Raw genomic sequence first — 24,819 nt, 5'->3', positions numbered from 1 at the left:
TCTGGCACGTAAAATTTTCCTTTGTTCAATGCAAAAAGTAAACAACATTTACGCTTGTCAAAACGCCCCAATTAGCGAACGGCATTCGCTAGTTGGGGTGAGGTCGTGCCCCAATTAGCGAACGATCACTGTACAACATGTACGTATATCGCCTCCACTTTAGCAGCTTATGTTGCGTCATATACGATTTTGTGTTTACTGGGCGGTTCTTCTTCGGTAGGGTCCTGGTGGAAGCCTTCTTCAGGATTTCCAGGAACTCGGTTTGCTTTGGGTAGCCCTTTGTGGTGACCCGATGTTTGTCGCCGCAGTTGGCGCACTTGGGATCCACCAACTCCATCACTTTTTGCAGCGCGGCTTCATGCGGTGCCCAGGTGCACTGCGTGACGTTGTGCTCCAGATGAATCAAGTAAAGTTTTTCGCGATATCTCCTCGCCTTGTCGTGACGAGCGAACTTGTGAACGGCTACTGGCTTCAGGCCGCAACTTTCGAGTTCAGCTTGGAGCTCCTCCGCCTCCATGTCGTGAAGTCCACTCACCAAAGTTTTAAGTGGCGTCGTTCCGGGGTGGTCGTAAATGTAGTACTCATACTCCAGAAACTCCAGTACGGATTGATGATGGCCCTCGTTTGCCGGCATCACTTTCACGCCATCGCTGCAGAGCCGAAAAGTATATTTCAGCCCCTTCGCGATCAGCTGTTGAGTTTTCGGGCGCAAATCTGGTGGCTCTCCACAATCATAGGTGGGCACTTCTCCTTCCGGTCTGGTTGCACCTGCGGCAGCGGCGATTGCTGCTTCATTCGTTTCTTCGAAGGATTGCCAGCATCGTTGATTGGCAACGACAAATCTAGACTAACATTTGAAAAGGGCGTAACAGTCAAAATTCATTCCTTTTGATTCTTCTTCCAAGCGCCAGATCTGCTTATTTATAATCGCAGCAAAAAATGAGCGCCAGATGATCGCCTAAGAAAATATTCCTCCAGAAAAGAAGCTACTTTGATATTTTTGAAAATTCGGCCGCAACGTAATGGATTGTGGCGATGAATGTTTTGATAGCACGTGCTATTTGCACTGCAGATGAATTTTCCACATCTATGAGAGCCTTGGAAAATGATCACGAAAGATGTCATTTTGTTGCAAGGCACAATAATTATACACACCAAAATTTCATTTCGCGTTCCAGCAAAACAGATTGCTGGTTGTAAACCAGCAATAGAGATGTTTGCTGAAATCCAGCAATTGCCTAAATGATTTACTGGAAATTAGCGAAAGTCATGTTACTGCTGGAAATCCAGCAATCAAGTTGATGTGTCAAATTGATGTCACGAATTGGAGATAAAAACATGCGAGAAGATCACAATCGCCATATTATCTGCATTTCCACATGTTTGCGTGTAAGTTGCATTTTTTCCAATTTAAATTTTTAAAATAGATCCAGAACATCCATCTATTACTCAGACACCGAAATGAGACAATTAGGTGCAATCTCGAAGAATTATGAAGGTGAATAAAGTGTTATTTTTTCTTAGCAGACATTGGGTACTGGACAGGAAGGCGATGCATTAAGGTGCTTTTTGCAAACGGTTTGTGGAAGGACATGTTGACGGTTTGTAACATCAGAGTCAAGCCGGCATCAAAGTCGCCTAAGGAAATGTCGAAACACGAGAAGAATATGATGAAAAAGCTAACTCTGGTCCTTGGACAAGCCCTGCAGAACACGAACCGGAAACACTGGAGTAATTGCGGCAATTCGTTGTTTTTTTACGTGTGTCGCATATAAGCGGATGGTTCCGATAGACATTATTAACTAACCTAAATACTGCTTTTACTTGTATGAATGAAATACAACAATCGCTATATATCAGAAGTTTTCCCACGTTTTCCATTACATGTATCAGCAGTCAAGCAAAATCTATAATAACTTTTTTTTCTTGCCTGAATGCCCTGATATATGTCCAGATAAATTATTTCTCCTTATTTATATTTTTAAAATTTATACGCCGTCCAGTTTTAATTATGCTGATGTTGCGGCACTCGGCAACACGGCGTGATGGTTGGTGAATTGGGTGGATCAATTTGGTAGGTGAATTCATGGAAGGTAAAAATAAAAACAAACAAGATTGGAGGCTGTTGATTTATTACGGCGATTTGTATATTGATGCTACTACGGTGAACTGCTGGGAAACCTGAAAAGGAAATAAATTGTTAATTAGAATTTGGATAAAGTGATTGAGTTGAATTAAATCGGTTGTTGCTAGTAAATTAGCGGAAGGTATTTTTAGAAAAGCTACTGGAAGGAGTGTATTATAAAGAAATGTGTATTTAGCTTACAGAATTAGAAGCGGAGTAGGAATAATTGTATTGTATTGGAAGGAGGAAAAAACTACTCATGTAAGTTGAAATGAAACACAAAATGGTTGACAATTATTAAAAACAGAACATTTTCAGTTTTGAGCTGCAACAACAAAGCTGCTACAAAAACCAGTTTTTTCGAGATCCGAACATTCTCAAAAATGAGTAAAGGATCGAATTCGCGCCTTTCCGACCCGAATGAGACGGCCTACAATTGCGGGAAATGCCACCGGCCGGACGAAGATGAGAGCCAGATGGTATTCTGCGACAACTGCCAGGTGTGGTTCCATTTCGGCTGCCAAGGAGTGACGTCAGCAGTACAGGAAGACAACGATTGGGTTTGTAACGACTGCGCTGGTGACTCAAACGGAGCGACTGCCCTCGGGGCCGAGGAGAATGAGTTGCTGGAAGCAGAAAGGGAGATAGCTCGCGAGCGAGAGCGTCTTGCTGCTTTGATAGAGCGGAAGAAAAGGGTGGCAAGTATGAAACTAGAGTTAGAGAAAGAAAAGAGGGAAGCGATGTGGCAGTTAGAGAAGCAGGAATTAGAAGCAAAGGCTGTAGCTGAGGAAGAATTCAATAAGAAAAAGAAAGCAGAACAGTCAAAGATTCAGCGCAGAATAGATAAGGCTTTAGCGGAGCGTGTTCAGTTAGAGAAGGAACAAAGTACGATACGATTCTGTAGGAAGACATCAACTCCGACAGTAGGCTTAGGTAATGCCCTAGAAAATGCAAGGTCATCGAAAGTCAACGCGGATGCAACTCGCGCGGGAAATGTTCATACTAGCGAATCGGCGTCGAATAGTGAAAGTGATAGTGGTGAGGATGCCAGTGCTAACGGTGACGAAGTGGAAGTGGTTCCAACCAAAGCCCAGCTGTCTGCGCGTCAGTTTTTGGCTCGACGGTTGCCGACGTTCACCGGGAAAGCGGAAGAGTGGTCGATCTTCATCACGAGCTACGAGGCGTCGACGAAAGCGTGTGGTTTCTCCAACCTAGAAAACCTAGTACGGCTGCAGGAGTGCTTGAAGGGAGCTGCACTGGAAGCGGTAGGATCGCGACTTCTATTGCCGCAGTTTGTTCCGAAGGTGATTCAGGAGCTGAGAGAACAGTTTGGCCAACCTGAACAAATTTTGGAGACGTTGTTGGTGAAGGTGAGATCCGCGGACGCCCCGAAGACGGAGAAGCCGGCGTCGTACATTACGTTCGGTCGATTGGTCCAGCAACTCTGCGACCACATGGAAGCAACACGCCTGGAAGAACATCTGATCAACCCGTTACTGATAAGTGAGTTGGCGAAGAAGCTTCCACCGAGTACAAAGATGGATTGGATTCGATACAAGCGCGGGCAATTAGGCGACGGGAAGAGAGTTACATTACGTACCATGGCAGATTTTCTTGCGGAGATAGTCTCTGTAGCTACGGAGGCGATAAATCTGGTGGACGGGCAACCCAGTAGTAGTCGTGTGTGCAATCCGGAGCGGAATCGAGAGCGAAGCAAGGTGAAGCAACAAGGAGCGTTTGTGAACGTTCATAATGAAGACGAACGGACCGTTCGAGATACCGAGCCCCAGAAGCGAATTCCATGTGTGAAATGTGGCGAGACAAATCACAGGTTGCGTAATTGCGAGGATTTTTTGAAGCTTGATCCAGCACAGCGGTTGAAGGCGGTAGAGAGATGGCAGCTTTGCAAAAGCTGTCTAAATGCACACGGAGATTCCAAGTGTAAAATGAATATTCGCTGTAAGGTGGCGAATTGCAACGCAACGCATAACACCTTGTTGCATCAACTATACGCACATTCGTCATGTAACATGCACAGTAGCATAGTACAGACGTCGGTGATCTTTCGTGTTGTCCCAGTGATGGTGTATAATGGTTCCAAGGCTGTGAAGATATTGGCGTTCTTGGATGAAGGCTCATCGTATACGTTGATCGAAGATTCGGTCGCGGAAGAGCTTGGTTGCGATGGAATCGTGCAACCATTGCGCGTGTCATGGACTTCCGGAATGACAAGACTAGAGCGGGAGTCGAAGATAATTGATTTGGCGTTATCGAGCTTGGATTCAACCCAGAAAACCGTAGTGAGGAGTGCGCACACTGTTAGAGAGCTGGGATTACCGAAGCAGACGATGCGGTTTGCTGAATTTGCAATGCAGTACCAGCACCTTCGTGGCCTGAAGGTGGCAGATTACCCTATGGAGACGCCACGTATTCTAATTGGGTTAAAGCATCTGCACCTGTTTGCACCTTTAGAGTCACGGGTTGGTAATCCAGGGGAACCAATTGCGGTTAGGTCGGCGCTAGGATGGACAGTGTATGGCCCACAAGAGAAGTCGCAGCAGAATTCCACATTCGTTGGGCACCACACATGCGCTAGTGTGTCAAATGAAGAACTTTATCGGATTTTGAAGTCGCATTACGTGGTGGAAGATTCGGCAGTCATGGTGGACGTAATACCTGAGTCAGACGACGATCGGAGAGCCAGGGAGATACTTGAAGGAACAACAGTGCGCATCGGTCAACGCTTTCAGTCCGGCTTACTGTGGAGGGAGGCAGAAATCAAATTTCCAGATAGTTACGGAATGGCAGAGAAGAGGATGAAGAGTCTGGAGAAGCGGTTAGCAAGAAACCCGATGCTGCAGCAGAATGTACAGAGGCAAATGGAGGAGTACATAGAGAAGGGATATTGCCACAAAGCGACAAAGCAGGAGCTACAAACCACAGAGAGACATAAGGCGTGGTATCTACCGTTAAACATCGTACTGAATCCAAAAAAGCCAGGAAAAGTGCGTTTAGTCTGGGATGCAGCGGCCGCTGTGCAAGGCGTTTCTTTGAATTCCGCATTGCTGAAGGGTCCGGATCTGCTGGTTTCCCTGCCGTCAGTGATAAGCCAGTTCCGTGAGCGAAGGATAGGGTTCGGTGGCGACATTCGCGAGATGTTCCACCAAGTGAGAATACGTCCTGAGGATCGTCAAGCGCAGCGGTTTCTATTTGGAGGAGAAGTGTACGTGATGGACTGTGCCATTTTTGGAGCATCATGCTCACCAAGTCAAGCATTGTACGTTATGCAAAAGAACGCGAAGGAGTTCACCAAGGAGTATCCAAGAGCAGTAGAAGCAGTAGTGAAGAAGCATTACGTCGACGACTATTTCGACAGCGCAGATACCGTAGAGGAAGCAGTCAAGCAAGCTGAAGACGTTAGAGATATCCACTCCGTGGAGGATTCCAAATTAGAAACTGGGTTTCAAATGCAGAAGAAGTACTGGTGAAGTTGGGAGAACGTCAAACAAGTCAGGAGATTCACTTTCACCGAGATAAAGAGACGGAGTTTGAGCGAGTACTGGGACTTGTGTGGAATACCAGACAAGATGTGTTCACGTTCTCAACGCAAATCAGAGAAGACCTGCAGCCATTCTTGATCGGTGGCCATCGGCCGACAAAACGGATTGTGTTAAGTTGTGTGATGAGCTTTTTTGATCCCCTTGGATTACTAGCCTTATTCACAATCCATGGGCGTATTATAGTTCAGGATCTTTGGAGAAGCGGGTGCAATTGGGATGACACGATCGACGAAGAGGCGATGGCAAGGTGGATTCGATGGACGGCGTGTCTGAACGATGTGGCAGCAGTTCGTATTCCTCGATATTACTTCGGAAATGGTGCTTTGCTAGATTACGACTCACTTCAACTTCACATTTTTGTGGATGCGAGTGAGAACGCGTACGGGGCTGTTGGTTATTTCCGAATATCGGCAGCTGGGGTTCCTCGTTGTTCGCTAGTTCAAGCCCGTTCCAAGGTTGCTCCAATTAAGCCGCATTCTATCCCACGTTTGGAACTGATGGCTGCGGTGTTGGGAGCCCGGCTTAAGGATACAATACTGACAAGTCACAATCTACAGGTAAAAAGACTATTCTTCTGGACTGACTCACGAACTGTACGGTCGTGGATAACGTCTGATGCACGAAAGTATCGTCAGTTCGTCGCATTCCGTATTGGCGATATCGTCTCGCGAACAAAGGTCCCTGATTGGAGGTGGATACCGACGAAACTTAACGTCGCCGATAAGCTGACGAAGTGGTCAAAAGAATCGCTCCTACAGACGAGTACCGTATGGCAAAGAGGACCAGCATTCTTGTATCGCCCCGAGAGCGAGTGGCCCAGTGACGCAGTGGTAGAACCGAACGTCCCAGAAGAGTTTCGAGCCGCTTGCTCGTTCCATAGAACGGAAACGGAATTCCAATTCATAAATGTGTCCAGGATCTCAAAGTGGAATGTGATAGTACGAACTGTAGCGTTAGTCATACGGTTTGTGGCAAACCTACGCAGAAAAGTGCAGAATCAGGCAATACTAACGATTCGAGCTCTGCGGAACTTCAATTACCAACATAAGGTGAATGCGGTACGAATGGGCCTGCAGAGAGAAGAGTTCCAGCGCGCGGAGGAGATATTGTGGCAACAAGCGCAATGGGAAGCATTCGCAGACGAAATATGTATTTTGCGCCGTTTGCGGGATAACAACGGTGAGTGCAACGCGAAGATCGAGAAGCGAAGTCCTCTTTATAAGCTTTCACCAATCCTGGACGATAAGGATGTAATTCGTGTAGATGGTCGAACAGCTCAAGCCGAGTTTCTACCATTTGAGATGCGGTTTTCCGTAATTCTACCTAGGGACACTTGATAACATCACGAGTGATCGAGCATTATCATCGGCAGTTGGGGCATGGACATCGAGAAGCCGTGGTAAATGAGCTGATGCAGAGATTCTGTATTCCAAAGATTAGAGTTGAGGTGGTGAAGGTAATGCGAAACTGCGTATGGTGTAAGGTGTACAAATGCCATCCGGCCGTGCCAAAGATGGCACCACTACCAGTGCAAAGGGTGACACCGTTCCTGCGACCCTTCACATACACGGGTGTTGACTATTTCGGTCCGATTACAGTCACAGTCGGTCGGCGCAGCGAAAAGCGGTGGGTGGCTTTGTTCACTTGTTTCACGACCAGGGCAGTTCATTTAGAGGTTGTTAGGAGTCTTTCTTCGACATCCTGTCTAATGGCAATTCGAAGGTTTGTGTGTCGACGAGGGAGTCCGCTAGAGTTTTTCTCGGACAATGGCATCAAATTCGTTGCAGCGAGTAAGGAGTTGGAGAAGATTGAGGAAGAGTGCAGTGAAAATTTCACGAACGTAAGAACGAGGTGAAATTTCAACCATCCAGCAGCCCCACACATGGAGGAGTGTGCAAAATATTGGTCCGGTCGGTGAAGGAAGCTTTGTACAAGTTACAAGACGGTCGTTCACTGTCGGATGATGTTCTGCAGACTCTGTTGGCTGAAGCAGAAGGAATTATCAATTCAAGACCTTTGACATTCGTTTCGAAGGAAAACACGGACCCAGAAGCATTAACTCCGAACCATTTTTTGCTTGGGTATCCATCGTGCGAAAGAGACGGAAGGCTACCCCAAGGGAATGAAGCTGCAGCGTTGCGAAATCAATACGAGAGATCTCAAGTGCTTGCTGATAAGCTGTGGAAACGCTGGGTGAAGGAGTATTTGCCAACGATAAACTTAAGAGCAAAGTGGAGAGAAGAGCAAGGTTTAGTACACGTAGGTGATCTGGTGTATATGGCAGATGAGGCGAACAGAAGAAGCTGGATCCGGGGAATAGTGGAAGAAATTTTCAAAGGAGCTGATGGTAGAGTCCGTCAAGTGGTAGTTCGAGCCGGCGGAAAGTTGTATAGGCGAGTATATTGCAGTGCCTGAGATAGGAGACGGAACATCTGTCTACGTTTAAAGGACCCTTCGCCAGAGTTACGGGAGGGGCTGTTGCGGCACTCGGCAACACGGCGTGATGGTTGGTGAATTGGGTGGATCAATTTGGTAGGTGAATTCATTGAAGGTAAAAATATAAACAAACAAGATTGGAGGCTGTTGATTTATTACGGCGATTTGTATATTGATGCTACTACGGTGAACTGCTGGGAAACCTGAAAAGGAAATAAATTGTTAATTAGAATTTGGATAAAGTGATTGAGTTGAATTAAATCGGTTGTTGCTAGTAAATTAGCGGAAGGTATTTTTAGAAAAGCTACTGGAAGGAGTGTATTATAAAGAAATGTGTATTTAGCTTACAGAATTAGAAGCGGAGTAGGAATAATTGTATTGTATTGGAAGGAGGAAAAAACTACTCATGTAAGTTGAAATGAAACACAAAATGGTTGACAATTATTAAAAACAGAACATTTTCAGTTTTGAGCTGCAACAACAAAGCTGCTACAAAAACCAGTTTTTTCGAGATCCGAACAGCTGATATATTCAGTAATAAAATTAAATTGCTGAAAATGCAGCAAATTGTGTTGATTTTGGTTTTCCTGTCCGTCCAGCAAAGCATTTTCAACATTTCTGAAAATACAGTTGAGTATCTGTCATTTTCATGGTTTTCATGTTTGCTGGAAGAACAGCAAATTAAATTTTGCTGGATGGATTGCTGGTTTTACAGCTCGGCAAAATCCAGCAAAATTTTGCTGGTTTCCAGCGAAAAAAATTTGGTGTGATCCATTGAATCTGGACGAACATTTGAGAAGGTAGTCAACTGCATCATAATTTTACATTCATGTAAAATGCATGTAGGAAATTGTGTAATTAGGAGAAGGATGCACAACAAATCAATCTCAGCTGCATGTTTGAGGTTGTTTATGCGTATCACTATAATCTGTGCGCTGTACAGGTATTGAAAAGGACGTTAATATTTTGTGGAAATATATAGAGTTTGATACCTTTTGAAATGTTTGCGTATTTTGGACAAAATCAGATCTGAGCAAATGAGTAGGCTCTCCGCAAAAAAAAGAAGCGAACAGCAAGAAAAAGAAGTCGATTTGATGTATTACATTTGAACCATAATAGAGCATGAATAATTTCTGAAGAGCTACGAATCTGCATAAACTACAAACAACAAACTCTAATAACCAGATATTTATGTTTAATTCTGAAAACAAATTTTTTTTTCAACAGTCCATAAAAGCTTCTTAGAAAGTTATTGATTACACACAATCTTAATGTAATATTTCTGAAGAATCTCCAAAAGTTGTTACTTATTAAAATTGCTCAAGAAATTTCCAAAAAAAAACCCTAATACATACAGTATACCCCCGCTTATCCGACAAATGTATGGCCGAACTATCGGGGTTTCTCTCGTTAATCCGACTGTCAAATCCATACAAACGAACCAAAACAAAATCACAGCACAAATTTGAAAACTGACAGCATAATGTGTTTAAATGGGTGTTGATACTTTTTAATCCGGAAAATTCCGAATTAAGGTAGCCTCACACCTCGGGAATTTGGTCCGCGGATTTTTTTCCCATGTATTTTTGCATATGCGATGTTTTCGGGATTTGGGCACGGAAAACCAAAATCCCGGCCCCATTTAAAATGCACGGGGACCAAAATCCGGCGGAAAATTTTCCCGAGGTGTAATGTAGCCTTTAGTGAGATCCGGACTAACGAGTCGTCGGACTAGCGAGGTCCAGATAAGCGGGGGGATACTGTATTTCCAGATTGTATTTGAAATAATTCTTTATTAACTATAAATATAAAAAAATATTTTCTTTTATAACTTTATATTATTATAAGAATCCCCTATGAGCAATTCCCATGATTTTTTCCGTAATTGCATATTGCATAAATTGCATTAGAAAATAATTAATTTATGCTATTTGTTTCCTTTTCTATTTAAGATTTCTCCAGAAATTACGAACCGTCCGTGATTAACTTTAAGAAGATCATAAGAGTTCGTACATTGACGAATTATTCGTATTCGTATTCGTAAGTATTCGTCAATGGTTCGTAGCCGGAGATATTCAGTTTTGAACAAAACAAAATAATTTGTATTTAAATCTGCACTCGGATCCGCCCTTTTCAGCCTGAGTAACTTTTCTCGCAATTTAGTTTCCTTGGTAAATCCAGGTACTGCTGCACCAGACATTCGTGAAAATATCACCAATTTTCACAAAAACCTACAAAATACAAATAAATAATGAGAAATGTTCTAAATATAAAGAAATACTTCAAACCCGATTGTACAGATAGTTTTTCTCTGAGATCAATAAATAAACAAAGTGAAAATAGTTGCCTAGATACGAGAGCGTCGAATACAAATCGGCGTCGGAAGCAGTTACTGTCAGAAATATTTATGTATAGCAGCCGCCATTATGGTGAGCGTGGAAAGGTGGATATCCTCCTTTTATTTTTTGCCTTTCTCGTATACTAAGTGTGTTTTTTGCCTTTCTTGTATACAAAGTATACGTAAAGGCTATATGTTCTCTCCAAAAATGAACTTTTTATAGGAGGCCCGGAGACCCATAGTGTTATATACCAATCGACTCAGTTCGACGAATTGAGGTGATGTCTGTGTGTGTGTGTCTGTGCGCACCTACCCAATAAAAAAATGTCACTCATTTTCCAGGTACTTATCCTTAACCGATTTACTCGCAACAAGTTGCATTCGACGCAGGATACTCTACCATTGTTTCCTATTGAAAATTGGTCTGATCTGACTATGGGCTCGAAAGTTATGGCTAAAATACCACTTTTTTTAAAAGAAAAAATGAGTAAAAAATGTCACTCATTTTTCAGGCACTTATCCTTAACCGATTTACTCGCAACAAGTTTCATTCGACGCAGGATACTCTACCATTGTTTCCTATTGAAAATTGGTCGGATCGGACTATGGGCTCGGAAGTTATGGCCAAAATACCACTTTTTATAAAAAAATTGAGTAAAAAAATGTCACTCTTTTTTCAGGCACTTATCCTTAACCGATTTACAACAAGTTGCATTCGACGCAGAATACTCTCCCATTGTTTCCTATTGAAAATTGGCCAGATCGGACTATGGGCTCAAGAGTAATGGCCAAAATACTATTTTTATAATGCACGAGAAAGGCACCATCACCGCTAGGTGGATTAATCAGGGTTTTTAGAGGGATGAAGGCAAATCTGCACTCAAGGAGTGGGGTTGACGCGTTAGGCAGAAGGCCGGACCGCCAGACCCACTAAACCCACCCGAGTAACAGAAGGTTACTTGAGTTACCCTCTCTTCTCATGCCCTGTTTCCCCCGGGACTTACTGGATTTCAATACTTCGGAGGGGGGCTGTGCTCATGCACTTCACGTGTTCGTTCAGCCTCTAGCAAGCACAGCTAGTTCGCTACATTTTTCTCATCGAAGCATAGTTTATTCGGTTTGCGCGTCTCTTGATCTTTGGCGCTCACTGTCTCTTTTTCTCATGCCATTCAGCACCACTGCATCTTTGAGCCATTTAGCTCTCGACGTGCTCGCAGCCTATTCAGATAGTCCCCGGCGGCAAATCCATCCTACTCCGACGGAAAGTCCCCCGGCGGCGAGAGCTTCCCCGAAAACCGACGACCCGTGGAAGTTTATTGCGTGTCCAACACTAATGTCTCACCTAGATAGTCCGAAGCATTTTCTCACTTCAACAGGAAACCGGTTGGGTGCCAAAGTCGGTCCAGAGATTCCGGGTGGAGCATAGTGTCCGGTTCACTGGCGCTTCGACTACCCAAAGCCGATTATTCAACGCGTCACGAACTATTCGGCATAGTCCCCGGCGGTGGATCTAGCCTACTCCAACTAGAATCTTCCCGGTAGCGGAAACTCCCTCGAACGGATTTTTTCTTGAGATTGAGCCGTTCGGCTTCCAGCATAATTTGTTTGACTTTTTTCTGTACTTTTTCGTTGAGCCATTAAGCTCCCAGCTAAATCGCGGGCTACTCAGATGATCCCCGGCGGCGGATCTATCCTACTCGACAGGGAGTTCCCCGAAGTTGGAATTTCCCTAGGAACCGACGACTCGCTTCCGTGTAAGACTTTTTGAATATCTTTTACCAATTTTAATATTTCTGGTGTTTTCCAGATCGGCGCAGGTCTGGAGGTCTTTCTTACTTCAGCGAGTGACCGATCCGAGTGCCGAAGTAGATCCAGAGATTCCGGGTGGAGCATAGCATCCGGTTCAATGGTGCTCCGACGACTCGAAACCAGTGCTACAACGCGTCACGTTCTAGTCGGCCTAGTCCCCGACGATGGATCTAGCCTACTCCGACTAGAGGCTCCCCGGCGGCGGAAATTCTTCGAAACCAATCTTCTGTATTCTTGAGCCATTAAGCTCCCAACTCGATCGCGGTTTACTCAGATAGTCCTCGGCGGCGGATCTATCCTACCCCAACGGGAAGTTCCCCGACGACGGAAGCTTCCCCGTAACCGACCGTGCTATTATGATCGCATCCAGATACCCTCTGGTCTTCACGCCATTTTCGCTGCAGCAACATCACGATCTGCATTAGCGCTCTTCCTATTTCGTTCCACGTATTTTCATTCTTGCACTATGTTCTCGGGGTTTATATTACTAACGCTGCCCGCTGAGAGCACACTTCGCTCTGTCCTTAATCGACCGGTGTCTCCTCGCAGTTCGGACAGGTCGAGCAAAGGGGGGACTCTGCGTGTCCGAATCTGTGCAGATACTTTCTGAAACATCCATGGCCCGACAGGAATTGTGTCAGGAATTTCTGTGTTTTCTGTCCACCAACAGCGGCAGGTTCGGGATGAGCCGATTTGTCCACCTTCCTTTCGAACTACTGTCCCAAGCCAGCTGCCACTTCCTCATCGAATCGGCTCTCGCAATCATGCAAGCACCAACCGTTCCTCGCAGTCTGTAGCACTCACAGTCCACCTTCGATAAAATGTTTATGGGGGTCATTCCTACTATGGCACGATCGATATGGTACGGCATGCACTTGCCACTCTCATGGCCATCAGCCTATAGGTGCTATTGAGCCGAGTCAGATTCCTCCTCGTGATTACACTTGCCGCCCAAACAGGAGCTCCGTATCTGAGAATTGACGTATATACGCTGGCCAGGAGTCTTCTCTTACTGCTACTAATCGCAGAACTGTTTGACATCATTCTGGTCAACGTTGTGATCGCTTGTGTGGCTATTGAAATTGAGCCAGTCATCGATCATTACCCCAAGATGCTTCACCGCTCGCTTCGAGGCGATGGTGACTTCTCCGGCCGTAATCGTACCATGCTGCACTGCCTTTCGGTTGCTGATCATCATCACTTCAGTTTTGTGATGGGCACCTGCCATGCTCGTACTTCCACCTCTTCTATTGTTTCTCAGAATGCCATGAGAGCCACATCGTCCGCAAACCCAACGATCTTCACACATCTTGGTAGTGTTAACTGCAACAGTACATCGCGGTCCACAACGTCGGACCCAGAATGGAGCCTTGGGGAACACCCGCTGTTATGCCTATTCTCCTCAGGCCTTCATGTGTTTCGTAGACCAACTCCCTATTCTCGAAGTAACTCTTAAGAATTCTGCACAGGTAGAGATGTCGCAAATTAATCGATTACTTCGATTAATCGATTCATCGTTGTGATAATCGATTAATTTTGAATCGATTATTACCCAACGATTAATCGATTCAATAATCGAGAGGAATCGTGAGTAATCGATTAGTTACTAATCGATTAATCAGAATTTTACGACATCATAAGGATGTCGAAAATTAATTGATTATTTCGATTAATCGATTCATCATTGTGATAATCGATTAATTTTGAATCGATTACTATACAATGATTAATCGATTCAATAATCGACAAGAATCAAGAGTAATCGATTAGTAACTAATCGATTAATCGGGACTTTACGACATCTCTATGCACAGGTACCCTGGAACCCCCATCCTATGTAGGGAGCTGGCTAGTGCTTCCCAGCTGGCACTGTTGAACGCGTTTTTTACGTCTAAGGTTACCACAGCGCAGTAGCGGTTTCCTCTCCTCTTTTGCTTCTTGGCTGCTTCAGCTGCTTCGACGACTACCCGGATGGCGTCAACTGTGGACCTGCTCTTCCGAAACCCGAGCTGCATGCTTGATAATCCGTTTGCATCTTCGATCGTGTCTAACAGGCAAATAGGATCTCCGGGTGGCTTACCCGGCTTCGGCAACAGTACTAACTTTTGCCGTTTCCAGCACTAGGGGAAGTTTCCTTTGTCTATGCACTTCTGCAGTGTGGTGCGAAACATGTCCAGATTAACCTGGATGTCCGTTTTCAAGACCAGATTGGGGATACCATCTAGTCCTAATTTCTTTTTTGAGAGCGGCTTTAGTCGCCCTAAACACTGGTCTGTGCTCTTCTCTTTCTACATCGCTGTGGGCTCTCTGCATCCTCCTCCTTGCTCGAAAACAGCTGCGACGGAATTCAGCGATCGTTTCGATCGACGAATAGATTTGCCTACGTGCATACCGTGGCTGTACCTTTCCCGCCATGGTTGCATCGCAGGCTCGGGTCAATGCTGCAACCATCTCGTCTGGACTCAGATTCTGCAGATTGCGCTCGAATCGCATTGCTTCCGCAAACACATCCTTGTCAAAGGCTTCTGTCTTCCACTTTCGCTCCTTGATACTGCTCTCGCGTGGTTCCGAATGTACCCTCCCTCCAACACAATATAGGACCGCTTGATGGTCACTATGCGTATAGTCCTCGCAGACTCTCTAGTTCGTGTTCCTTGCTAAAGTAGGACTGCAGAAGGTAACATCGATGATGGACTCTCTGCTGTCCCTTCGATATGTACTCGTCATACCTTCATTAATCAAGTCTACATTGAGCCTGGCAAGTGCTTCTAGTAGACTACAACCTCTAGGGTTAGTGCAACGGCTGCCCTACTCTACTGCCCAGGCGTTGAAGTACCTAGCAATGACGACTGGCCTCCTGTCGATAAGTTTCGCTGCTACCTTATCCAGCATCCGGTTAAACTGATCAATCGTCCATCGTGGCGGTGCATAGCAGCTACATATATAGATTCCGTTAACTTTGGCGATCACGAAGCCCTCAGCTGCACGATACACAATCTCTTCCTACCGTACATATCGCGGCGGTTCCTGCTTCATCCGCTACCCAATTACCGTTTCCTGATGGGATCCGGTATGGATCAGACATGATTGCAACGTCGCATTTCGAGTCCCTCGCAGATTGCCATAGCAGGTGCTGCACAGTATCACAGTGGTTGAGGTTAATATGTACTACCTCCACTGTAATTTACTTGACATCGGCTGTTTGAACGCTGGACATTTTTGAAAATCAGTAACATGGTCTCTGCGTCCATCGCTTTTATAGATCTGGCATTTCGGTGGCTTTTTGCAACTTTGTGCCTTATCCCAAGTAACATTTCAAGTTTTATTCCGCTCTAGGAAAGGTTTTCAAGATCAATTTATAAGATCTAACAATAAAACCGAATAATACACGGCAACCTTCGGATGACCTCTATAAGAGTAAGATATTGCCAAGTGGCCCTCTCCAGATAACCACTATAAACCTATCATAAAAGCATTTAGAAACCTTTTTTAAACCACTAGCAAAAAAGGGAATTTGGCTGCGGCAGCTGTCAAAATGTTGCTTTGAAAAAAGAGAAACAAAACTTTGCAGAAAAAAAATAACAAAATGGATTTTTGATGGAAGTTATGATGATGACTGTAGTGAAGAGATGTGTAACTGAACATTGATTTTGTATTGATCAATATTTCATTATTGAAGATAAATTATGATAAGGTTATATCATGAATAAATATATTATTGGTTCATGGCAATAGGTAATTAATAGTCATTAAATAAAACGAGCAATGGGTAATGTTTTTAACATAACCGCGAGTAGACGTAGGACTTGTATAAACGTAACGTATTTACATTTAACTATTAACTTTTGGATTTATGGAATTTGATTATAGGTATTGATATTGGAAACGACAACTTCCATGCTGTGTACAATTATTAGCAATTTGTTAATTCAAAACTTCTGGAAATAAAACTAATAATTAAATATATAATTAGAATTGCTTTGTTTCTAACTATTGAGCCCTTATTTACTTAAGCAAACGTAGGGCATTTATAGATACCTTATTGACGATAGTATTTAAAGTTTTAAAATTCTACAGTCAAACCTCCATGAGTCGATATTGAAGGACTCATGGAAATATCGAGATGTGGAATAGAAATTCCTTTGAAAGCTGTTTGAAGGGACCATCGCAGTAAACCAGAAAATATTTTTTAATATGGCATAATTTGCTTCCATGAGTCGATATCGAGTCATAGAACATCGACGCATGGAGGTTTGACTGTATTAATATTTTTTTTTAGACTTATGCAAAATGTGCTATTCTAGGGGAACTGTCCCGTTTTCCAAACAAAGAAATACAGCACCAATTTATATGCTTCTTTTTACTAACATACGTGCTTTATTGCTATAAAAATCACAACAATGAGAAACAAGTCAAGGAGCAGTAACCCTATTAAAATATGGGAGGTACTGCTAAAACGGCAAAGAAAAATTAAGAAAATTATTTTGAGCTTTTTAGTGGAATGTCAAGATACAATTAAGTGGTGGAATTCAAGGGGATTGTACAAACTCGTCTTATGACAAAAGAAAAATTATTTAATGTTTTGGCTCCAAAGTTCCAGTCTAAGTCAAGCTTAATAATAATGTAATTTCTCAGAAAATTAAAACCAAAGTGTAACATAATGTTTATTTAAATAGTATTCTGGAAATTATTTTTGCAGACTTCGTTAGAACATTTACATGTAATACGGCGAAATTTTCTAATCTAAAGTGGATATTATCACTACCCAACAAACAACGACAAGCTACAAATAAGCATCTAAGTTGAATTATTGTTTATTTGTAATCTTCATAGCTGAATAAAATGGATGCTGAATCATTCGCTAGACAGATTTCATCTCAGCATTTGATACAACTAATATTCGACTTGGCATTTTTATTTGTTTACCACCTTTATTTTAGGTCTAATTAACGTTTTAGTTTTATCACATTTCAGCACATTGGGGAAGTTTATCAATGTGCTGAACTAATGTTTTTCAAAATTCTCTGTTCGACTATGATGTGATGCTCTAAAAGGGTGGTCGAATTGAGTTTGAATAGTAGATTAATAAGCAAGCATTAGAAATCCTTCTTAACCGTTGTCCTTCTTAACCATTGGATTTCACCTTCACCGGATCTATCGCACAGTGGAAGAAAACATCATAATATTAGTTTATGCTTTTCCGTTTGAAAGAAAATCGTGATTTAAAATATTTGGATAGGAAAATGATAATTTATTTTCAAGACATTGTTGGATTCATTGTCAAGAACACTCAGGACTTTTATATTCGTGGGGTAATGCATAGTTGTTTCGTGATATATAATTAATTCCTGATCTAGGAAAAAGCTGTTGGAGATTATAACGAACAAAATTGCTGGTGCAATGAAGAAAATTCATGCAGTTGTTGTAAAGTTGTGCGGAAACGAACACAAACAAATTCATAAAAATCGACCATATTATTGCCTGTTATAGATTTCCTATGTATTAGTTGTTTTTTATTATATTTACACGCGGCATGTGTGGTATTGATGGCAGAATAATATCGCATCCGATTATTCAGAGAATCCGAGCAAGGTCGAACATAAATTCATTAAAATTTCATAAACCCCATCATTGGAGACGAATTTTATTTTATCGTTTTGACATTATTTTCTTATATTTTTCCCAGTGTTGAATGGTTATGACTGGCTGAACAATGGTTGAAATAAAAATCTTGTACAGTTATTAACAAACTGTAGTTTGACAGATTGACTTGTTGATTAAGAGTCCAATTATGATTCATATTCAGCCATACGATTATTTATGTTTTGCATTGAGTAAGCCATAACTTATAAATCAAGGATGGCGCGGATGGCAACGTTACCGGCGGATGATCAAATGTCAGCAGTTCGAGACCCGATTTAGGAAAATTTTAAAATGATTATATGAAAATAGCAAATGCAATACGTTCAATGGAGATCTTGATGATGTTACTCTCAATGCGTTATTATTTTCGAAGAATTTACATGTAGCTGAATTAAGGCTAAGTAAAATGCTTATCAAAGGTTTAACGAATCAGGTAATAAAGTTGTTTTTCAAAATGAGATGTTGTGGCTGTATAACTTCTCCAAAATTGTGTGAACAATGCCTGAACAGAAGTTGCGATAAGAAATAGTACAGACATAATTCAACACAGTGCTGAACTGAATCATCACACTGATGTTAGTTAAACTGGTGAATGTTTGTTGGGTATTGCTTATTGTGCATCTTTAATTGTTAATTTCTTCTGCGGATGAATGAAAGTAATTATTTTAATCAATTTTTTATTTTCATCAGTGTAGTTGATTTCTTTTGCTGGGGAACCAGAACTGTTAACCATGTTTAACCATGTTTGAATGTACGTCCTGTTTAGTACCAAGCACAACTTAACATATGGTCAGTCATATGCCATGAGGCGTACCAATCACGGTATCATATGGTGTGGAGTATGAAACCAATCAGTTTCCGTGAATGAGCAGACCAAATCTCCCTGTGCTAATTTTATTCTTCTTCATCCGCCACCGCTGTCATATAATCGGCCTCTAGCCGTGAACTCCGAGCGATGCGATGGGCGATTGCATCCATCGCAACCGATACCACAGCATCCGACTATCATCAAGCACAGAATAAAAAAAATACGCCCTCTTCTTTCATGCATATTCGCAGACCCACCACCCACCGGCAGCTCTCCCGCTAGCGACTGCATGCTGTGTAGGTAAACCAGGTAAACACAGCGAACGAGCGAACGAAACGAAAAAATGCGCGAGCAAAAAGCCTGTCAGTACGCGCTGCTGTCACGAATTGTAATGACTCGCACACACGGCACGCACTGCTTCTTTTATTCACAAAGAAAATCTTGCGGTGGACCCGAAGGCTCGTGACTCAGCGCATTCTGATGTCCGTGTTAGGAATGCACGAGATTGGTTACATATAAAATTTTTACTGGCTTTGACAAGAATTGAAATTTTCAATAGCTTATCGTTTACAACCTTAAGTTTCAATGAAATTGGCAAATTGCTGAAGAGTGTCCGAGTCGATTGATATATGAATCTTCAAAATCCATCAAAAGATAAAGGCGCTAGTAACGTTAGAAATCTTCCCCTTCAGCGTAACGCTCTCGATTTCCAAAAATCTAAATGACACCCAGTATAGTAAAGAAAGACGTAAGTCCTAAGTCAAAAAGTTGGATGCTTGTCTCCCTTAATCACTTGAAAGAAAATGATATTTGTCATCAAAATGATTATACGAAACAGAAGATTTTTCGAAGAAGAGTAATGTGCATGTCACCTCCGTGGTTGAGCTAATGATCACACTGCACACATGAGCACATGAGCACACTGAGGATATGACGACGACTGAGTGCCGGAGTATCAAATGAAGACGAATGTTAAGAGTAAAATCAGCAGTGATTCAAATCGTTCGGGGCTGTCAGTTTGAATATGAATTTGAATCATGCACTTTCCCAGCAGGGGCTCAGGATTCATTTTTTATAACAGTCGAGATTCAAAAGCTTAAAACTGTTATACCGCTCAGTTCTATTTTCTGCAGATTTGAACCACGAATAAATCACGAGATTCAAATATTTTTCAATTGTTTTGGTGCATGAATGCGTCGTTTTATGTACGGATCAATCCACTTTGCATTTACCGCGCCTTCCTCAGCAGCAACATAATCATTTCATTTAATGGAAAAACAATCAAACATGAATAGAACACTGCTGGGGAAGCCTGTGAGTTTGTTCTATTTTGGCTCATATTTAAACTAGAATAGTATTCGAAAATTTGCAACCAAACTGAATCACTACTGATTTCACTCTAACGTGTGCTAGAGTGGAATATTCGTATGAAAGATTGTGAAGGCTGAATGAAATGTGTAAATGGAAGGTTGGTCATTCTGTAGACGAAGTTTCCAACGAACGGAAGTGCGCGTTCTGTGCTGTGCATTTTAATAGTGCTGAGTTTCGGCTGGTGCAAATCGGCTCCCGGATAGATACCTACTACAATGACAACAAAATAATATTTGCTTTCAGGTTTGTTTTTCGATTTACTGTCATTGAAAATGAGGTGCGCGTCCGATTTCATGGTCAAAGCTGGTGAAAAAATAAGGTTGAACACCACGCGCCGGCAATATAACGTCCCTCGGGTAAATATATTGAAAATATTTATTACCACATTATCTAAGATATCTGCTAAATTGACTAGTACTTTTACCGAAATTATTAATAAGTAAAATTTGTTGTCAGAAAAGGCATGATACGCGGTGAAAATTACGTTTAATCGTAAATTTCAGTGATATTTTCACTGACTTCGAAATGCATTTCCATTTTCAATATGGCCATCATGGAATTTGATCAGACAATTTCCGCTTTTTTAAACACCGTCATAAACTCTTCGCAATGCAAACATTCCTATGGGGGTAATTCATTCGACCACGTTATGACCAAAATTGAAGCTTTATCCGAGTGTTGAGAATTAGATTTATTACGCTCTTTATCACAACCATAGATCTGTTCATATGGTCAACAAGCATTTGACGTTTGAAGCTTTTTTCAGCAGATTTATGAAAGGTTTATTGATAGCGATAAGAGCGTCAATAAAACTGAGCAATTAGCTTGGTGATTGCTGTCATAAGTCTGCAATAAGAATTAGATAAATCCAAGAAGCATGGAAATTGTTACTTGGGATGACTTTCTTCACCGCATCTTCTACAAAGTTTTGACCTACCAGGGCCCTTGCAGTTCCGTGCCGAGTGGCCAAACTCTTGGCACCAGAAGCACACCTCTGGTTGCTGAGAGAGGCTCAACGAACACACCGACCAACCGACTTTTATTTTGCCGATTCGTAGTGCTTTGACAGCAGCATCTGCCGGAAGCTTTACAGCAGCGATCTGCGTGCCTGATGGACCCCTTATTAGTCGGATTGTTATGTCAACATCGCCCAACTCGAGTTGCTCCTGCGGTAGTTACTTGTCGGTAGTTACCTTGTCTGCCGTGGTAATTTCGTCCAGGTCCACACATTTGAGGCACGCCCACCACCTTTTCCGTTAGCTCCTTATTTGATGAGCTCTTATTCTTGGAGTCCTTTTTCAGCTTAAAGATCATGTTAACCGCCCGTGTGCGCCTGATTCAAGGTGATGGACTTTTGTGGCTGTTGTTCAACTTTGCGCTAGGAGGTGTCATGTGGAGAGCCGGTTGTAATAGCCGGGGTACGATTTTCAATAAATAGATCCAGTCAATTTATTTGTTTCGCGGATGACATGGACATTGTCGGCCGAAAATTTGCAAAGGTGGTAGAACTGTACACCCGCCTGAAACGTGAAGCAACAAAACTTGGACTGGTGGTGAATGCATCGAAGACAAAGTACATGCTTGTGAGCGGAACCGAGCGCGACCGCGCCTGCCTGGGAAGCAGTGTTACGATAGACGGGTATACCTTTGAGGTGGTCGAGAAATTCGTCTACCTTGGATCCTTGCTAACGGCTGATAACAATTTTAGTCGTGAAATTTGAAGGCGCATCATCTGTGGAAGTCGGGCCTACTACGGGCTCCAGAAGAAACTGCGGTCAAAAAAGATTCGCCACCGCACCAATGTGTTATGTACAAGACGCTGATAAGACCGGTAGTTCTCTACGGCAACGAAACATGGAGAATGGACTTGCAAGACGAGGACGAGGAGGACTTGCAAGCACTCGGAGTATTCGAGGGACGGGTGCTTAGGACCATCTCTGGGGGCGTGCAGAAAGACGAGTGTGACGGCGAAGAATGAACCACGAGCTCGCCCAGCTATATGGCGAACCCAGTATCCAGAAGGTAGCTAAAGCCGGAAGAGTACGATGGGCAGGATATGTTGCAAGAATGCCGGACAGCAACCCTGCAAAGATGGCGTTCGCTCCCGATCCGGCAGGTACGAGACGACGTGGAGCACAGCGAGCAAGGTGGGCAGACCAGGTGCAAAACGACTTAGCGAGCGTGAGCGCATACGAGGATGGAGAGATGCGGCCTCGAACCGTGTATTGTGGCGTCAAATTGTTGATTCAGTGTTATCTATGTAGATGTAAACTAAATAAATGAAATGAAATGTTGAAAATCTAATTTAACTTCGTGATGCTCCCCAATTTTAGATTCTGATTTGACACACAGTACCTTTTGGTAAGACATTATGTCTAACGTCCTGGGCATCGCTCAGGATAGAGATTATTTAAGTCGATTTTCAAATATTTTTTTAAGTGATCCCCAGATTTTTCCCATTTAACTGGCCCCTTGTATCCGATTTCAAAAGTTCCTCAGACACCGGAGAAGCGGTTACAACTACGGTCAATCCATATTGATTCGGAATTGACGAAATATTATTTGTTTATTCTAGACTATAGCAGACCCGACGAACTGTATTAGCTCTGATTAGTTCTCGAGTTATGCTGAAATTTTTGTTTCGTTTGTATGGGAGCCCTTCCCAAAGGGGGAGGGGTCTCGAACCAGCTTAAGAACCTTCCCCGGATCTAAAAACCTCTGTATACAAATTTTCACGCTGATCGCTTGTGTAGTTTCCGAGTCTATAAGGATCAGACAGACAGAAATTCATTTTAATTAATACAATTAATACAGATACGAAAACTTCATATTATTAGATAGTACTCGAAAGCTCCGTTATTGTTTATGAATATTTATTGCATTTTCTCATATAGAGTATTTCTAACAAAATAAGGCAACATGCTCAATGGGACCTCATAATCCCGAAGCCAAATTGGTCCCTCGTAAACGGTTGCAAAATTTCCATCGATCCATTTGCCTTTCGGAAGATAGATGTCTCTGGCACGTGCGTTCTCCACGACTACCGGTGCCGAAATCACATCATCGCCTAAAAGGTATTCTGAAACACAATCACTCTTGATCAAAACATATTCGGTTACATTTAACGCAAGCCTACTCACGAAGGCTGAATGAAATGTGTAAATGGAAGGTTGGTCATTCTGTAGACGAAGTTTCCAACGAACGGAAGTGCGCGTTCTGTGCTGTGCATTTTAATAGTGCTGAGTTTCGGCTGGTGCAAATCGGCTCCCGGATAGATACCTACTACAATGACAACAAAATAATATTTGCTTTCAGGTTTGTTTTTCGATTTACTGTCATTGAAAATGAGGTGCGCGTCCGATTTCATGGTCAAAGCTGGTGAAAAAATAAGGTTGAACACCACGCGCCGGCAATATAACGTCCCTCGGGTAAATATATTGAAAATATTTATTACCACATTATCTAAGATATCTGCTAAATTGACTAGTACTTTTACCGAAATTATTAATAAGTAAAATTTGTTGTCAGAAAAGGCATGATACGCGGTGAAAATTACGTTTAATCGTAAATTTCAGTGATATTTTTCACTGACTTCGAAATGCATTTCCATTTTCAATATGGCCATCATGGAATTTGATCAGACAATTTCCGCTTTTTTTAAACACCGTCATAAACTCTTCGCAATGCAAACATTCTTATGGGGGTAATTCATTCGACCACATTATGACCAAAAATTGAAGCTTTATCCGAGTGTTGAGAATTAGATTTATTACGCTCTTTATCACAACCATAGATCTGTTCATATGGTCAACAAGCATTTGACGTTTGAAGCTTTTTTCAGCAGATTTATGAAAGGTTTATTGATAGCGATAAGAGCGTCAATAAAACTGAGCAATTAGCTTGGTGATTGCTGTCATAAGTCTGCAATAAGAATTAGATAAATCCAAGAAGCATGGAAATTGTTACTTGGGATGACTTTCTTCACCGCATCTTCTACAAAGTTTTGACCTACCAGGGCCCTTGCAGTTCCGTGCCGAGTGGCCAAACTCTTGGCACCAGAAGCACACCTCTGGTTGCTGAGAGAGGCTCAACGAACACACCGACCAACCGACTTTTATTTTGCCGATTCGTAGTGCTTTGACAGCAGCATCTGCCGGAAGCTTTATAGCAGCGATCTGCGTGCCTGATGGACCCCTTATTAGTCGAATTGTTATGTCAACATCGCCCAACTTGAGTTGCTCATTCATTGCGGTAGTTACCTTGTCTGCCGTGGTAATTTCGTCCAGGTCCACACATTTGAGGCACGCTTCAGGCGTCATAGCTCTCACCTGTGCCTAATCGCCCACCACCTTTTCCGTTAGCTCCTTATTTGATGAGCTCTTATTCTTGGAGTCCTTTTTCAGCTTAAAGATCATGTTAACCGCCCGTGTGCGCCTGATTCAAGGTGATGGACTTTTGTGGCTGTTGTTCAACTTTGCGCTAGGAGGTGTCATGTGGAGAGCCGGTTGTAATAGCCGGGGTACGATTTTCAATAAATAGATCCAGTCAATTTATTTGTTTCGCGGATGACATGGACATTGTCGGCCGAAAATTTGCAAAGGTGGTAGAACTGTACACCCGCCTGAAACGTGAAGCAACAAAACTTGGACTGGTGGTGAATGCATCGAAGACAAAGTACATGCTTGTGAGCGGAACCGAGCGCGACCGCGCCTGCCTGGGAAGCAGTGTT

At 42.8% G+C, this 24,819-nt stretch overlaps 2 protein-coding genes across 2 annotated transcripts; both read left to right on the top strand.

Moving 5' to 3' along the window:
* Nucleotides 1-2,508: 2,508 nt before the first annotated feature.
* LOC134221804 (uncharacterized) lies at nt 2,509-5,613 on the top strand. Its single transcript, XM_062700984.1, has one exon. The coding sequence runs from the start codon at nt 2,509-2,511 to the stop codon at nt 5,611-5,613; it is 3,105 nt and encodes a 1,034-aa protein (XP_062556968.1).
* Nucleotides 5,614-5,924: 311 nt separating this feature from the next.
* On the top strand, nt 5,925-7,540 carry LOC134221803 (uncharacterized). Its single transcript, XM_062700983.1, has 2 exons — nt 5,925-6,935; nt 7,013-7,540. Exons 1-2 carry the CDS (start codon nt 5,925-5,927, stop codon nt 7,538-7,540), a joined length of 1,539 nt encoding a protein of 512 aa, XP_062556967.1.
* The last annotated feature ends 17,279 nt before the right edge of the window (nt 7,541-24,819 follow it).

Source organism: Armigeres subalbatus, chromosome 3, assembly GCF_024139115.2.
Source record: "Armigeres subalbatus isolate Guangzhou_Male chromosome 3, GZ_Asu_2, whole genome shotgun sequence".
Lineage (NCBI taxonomy): Eukaryota > Metazoa > Arthropoda > Insecta > Diptera > Culicidae > Armigeres > Armigeres subalbatus.
Note: the sequence above shows the minus strand (reverse complement) of the source record. Positions and strands in the feature narration are given on the sequence as shown.

Coding starts and splice junctions, on each gene's coding strand:
- LOC134221804 (XM_062700984.1), top strand. CDS start 2,509: ATGAGTAAAGGATCGAATTCGCGCCTTTCCGACCCGAATGAGACGGCC.
- LOC134221803 (XM_062700983.1), top strand. CDS start 5,925: ATGGCAAGGTGGATTCGATGGACGGCGTGTCTGAACGATGTGGCAGCA. Junction 6,936..7,012: donor CAATCCTGGACGATAAGGAT/GTAATTCGTGTA, acceptor AATTCTACCTAG/GGACACTTGATAACATCACG.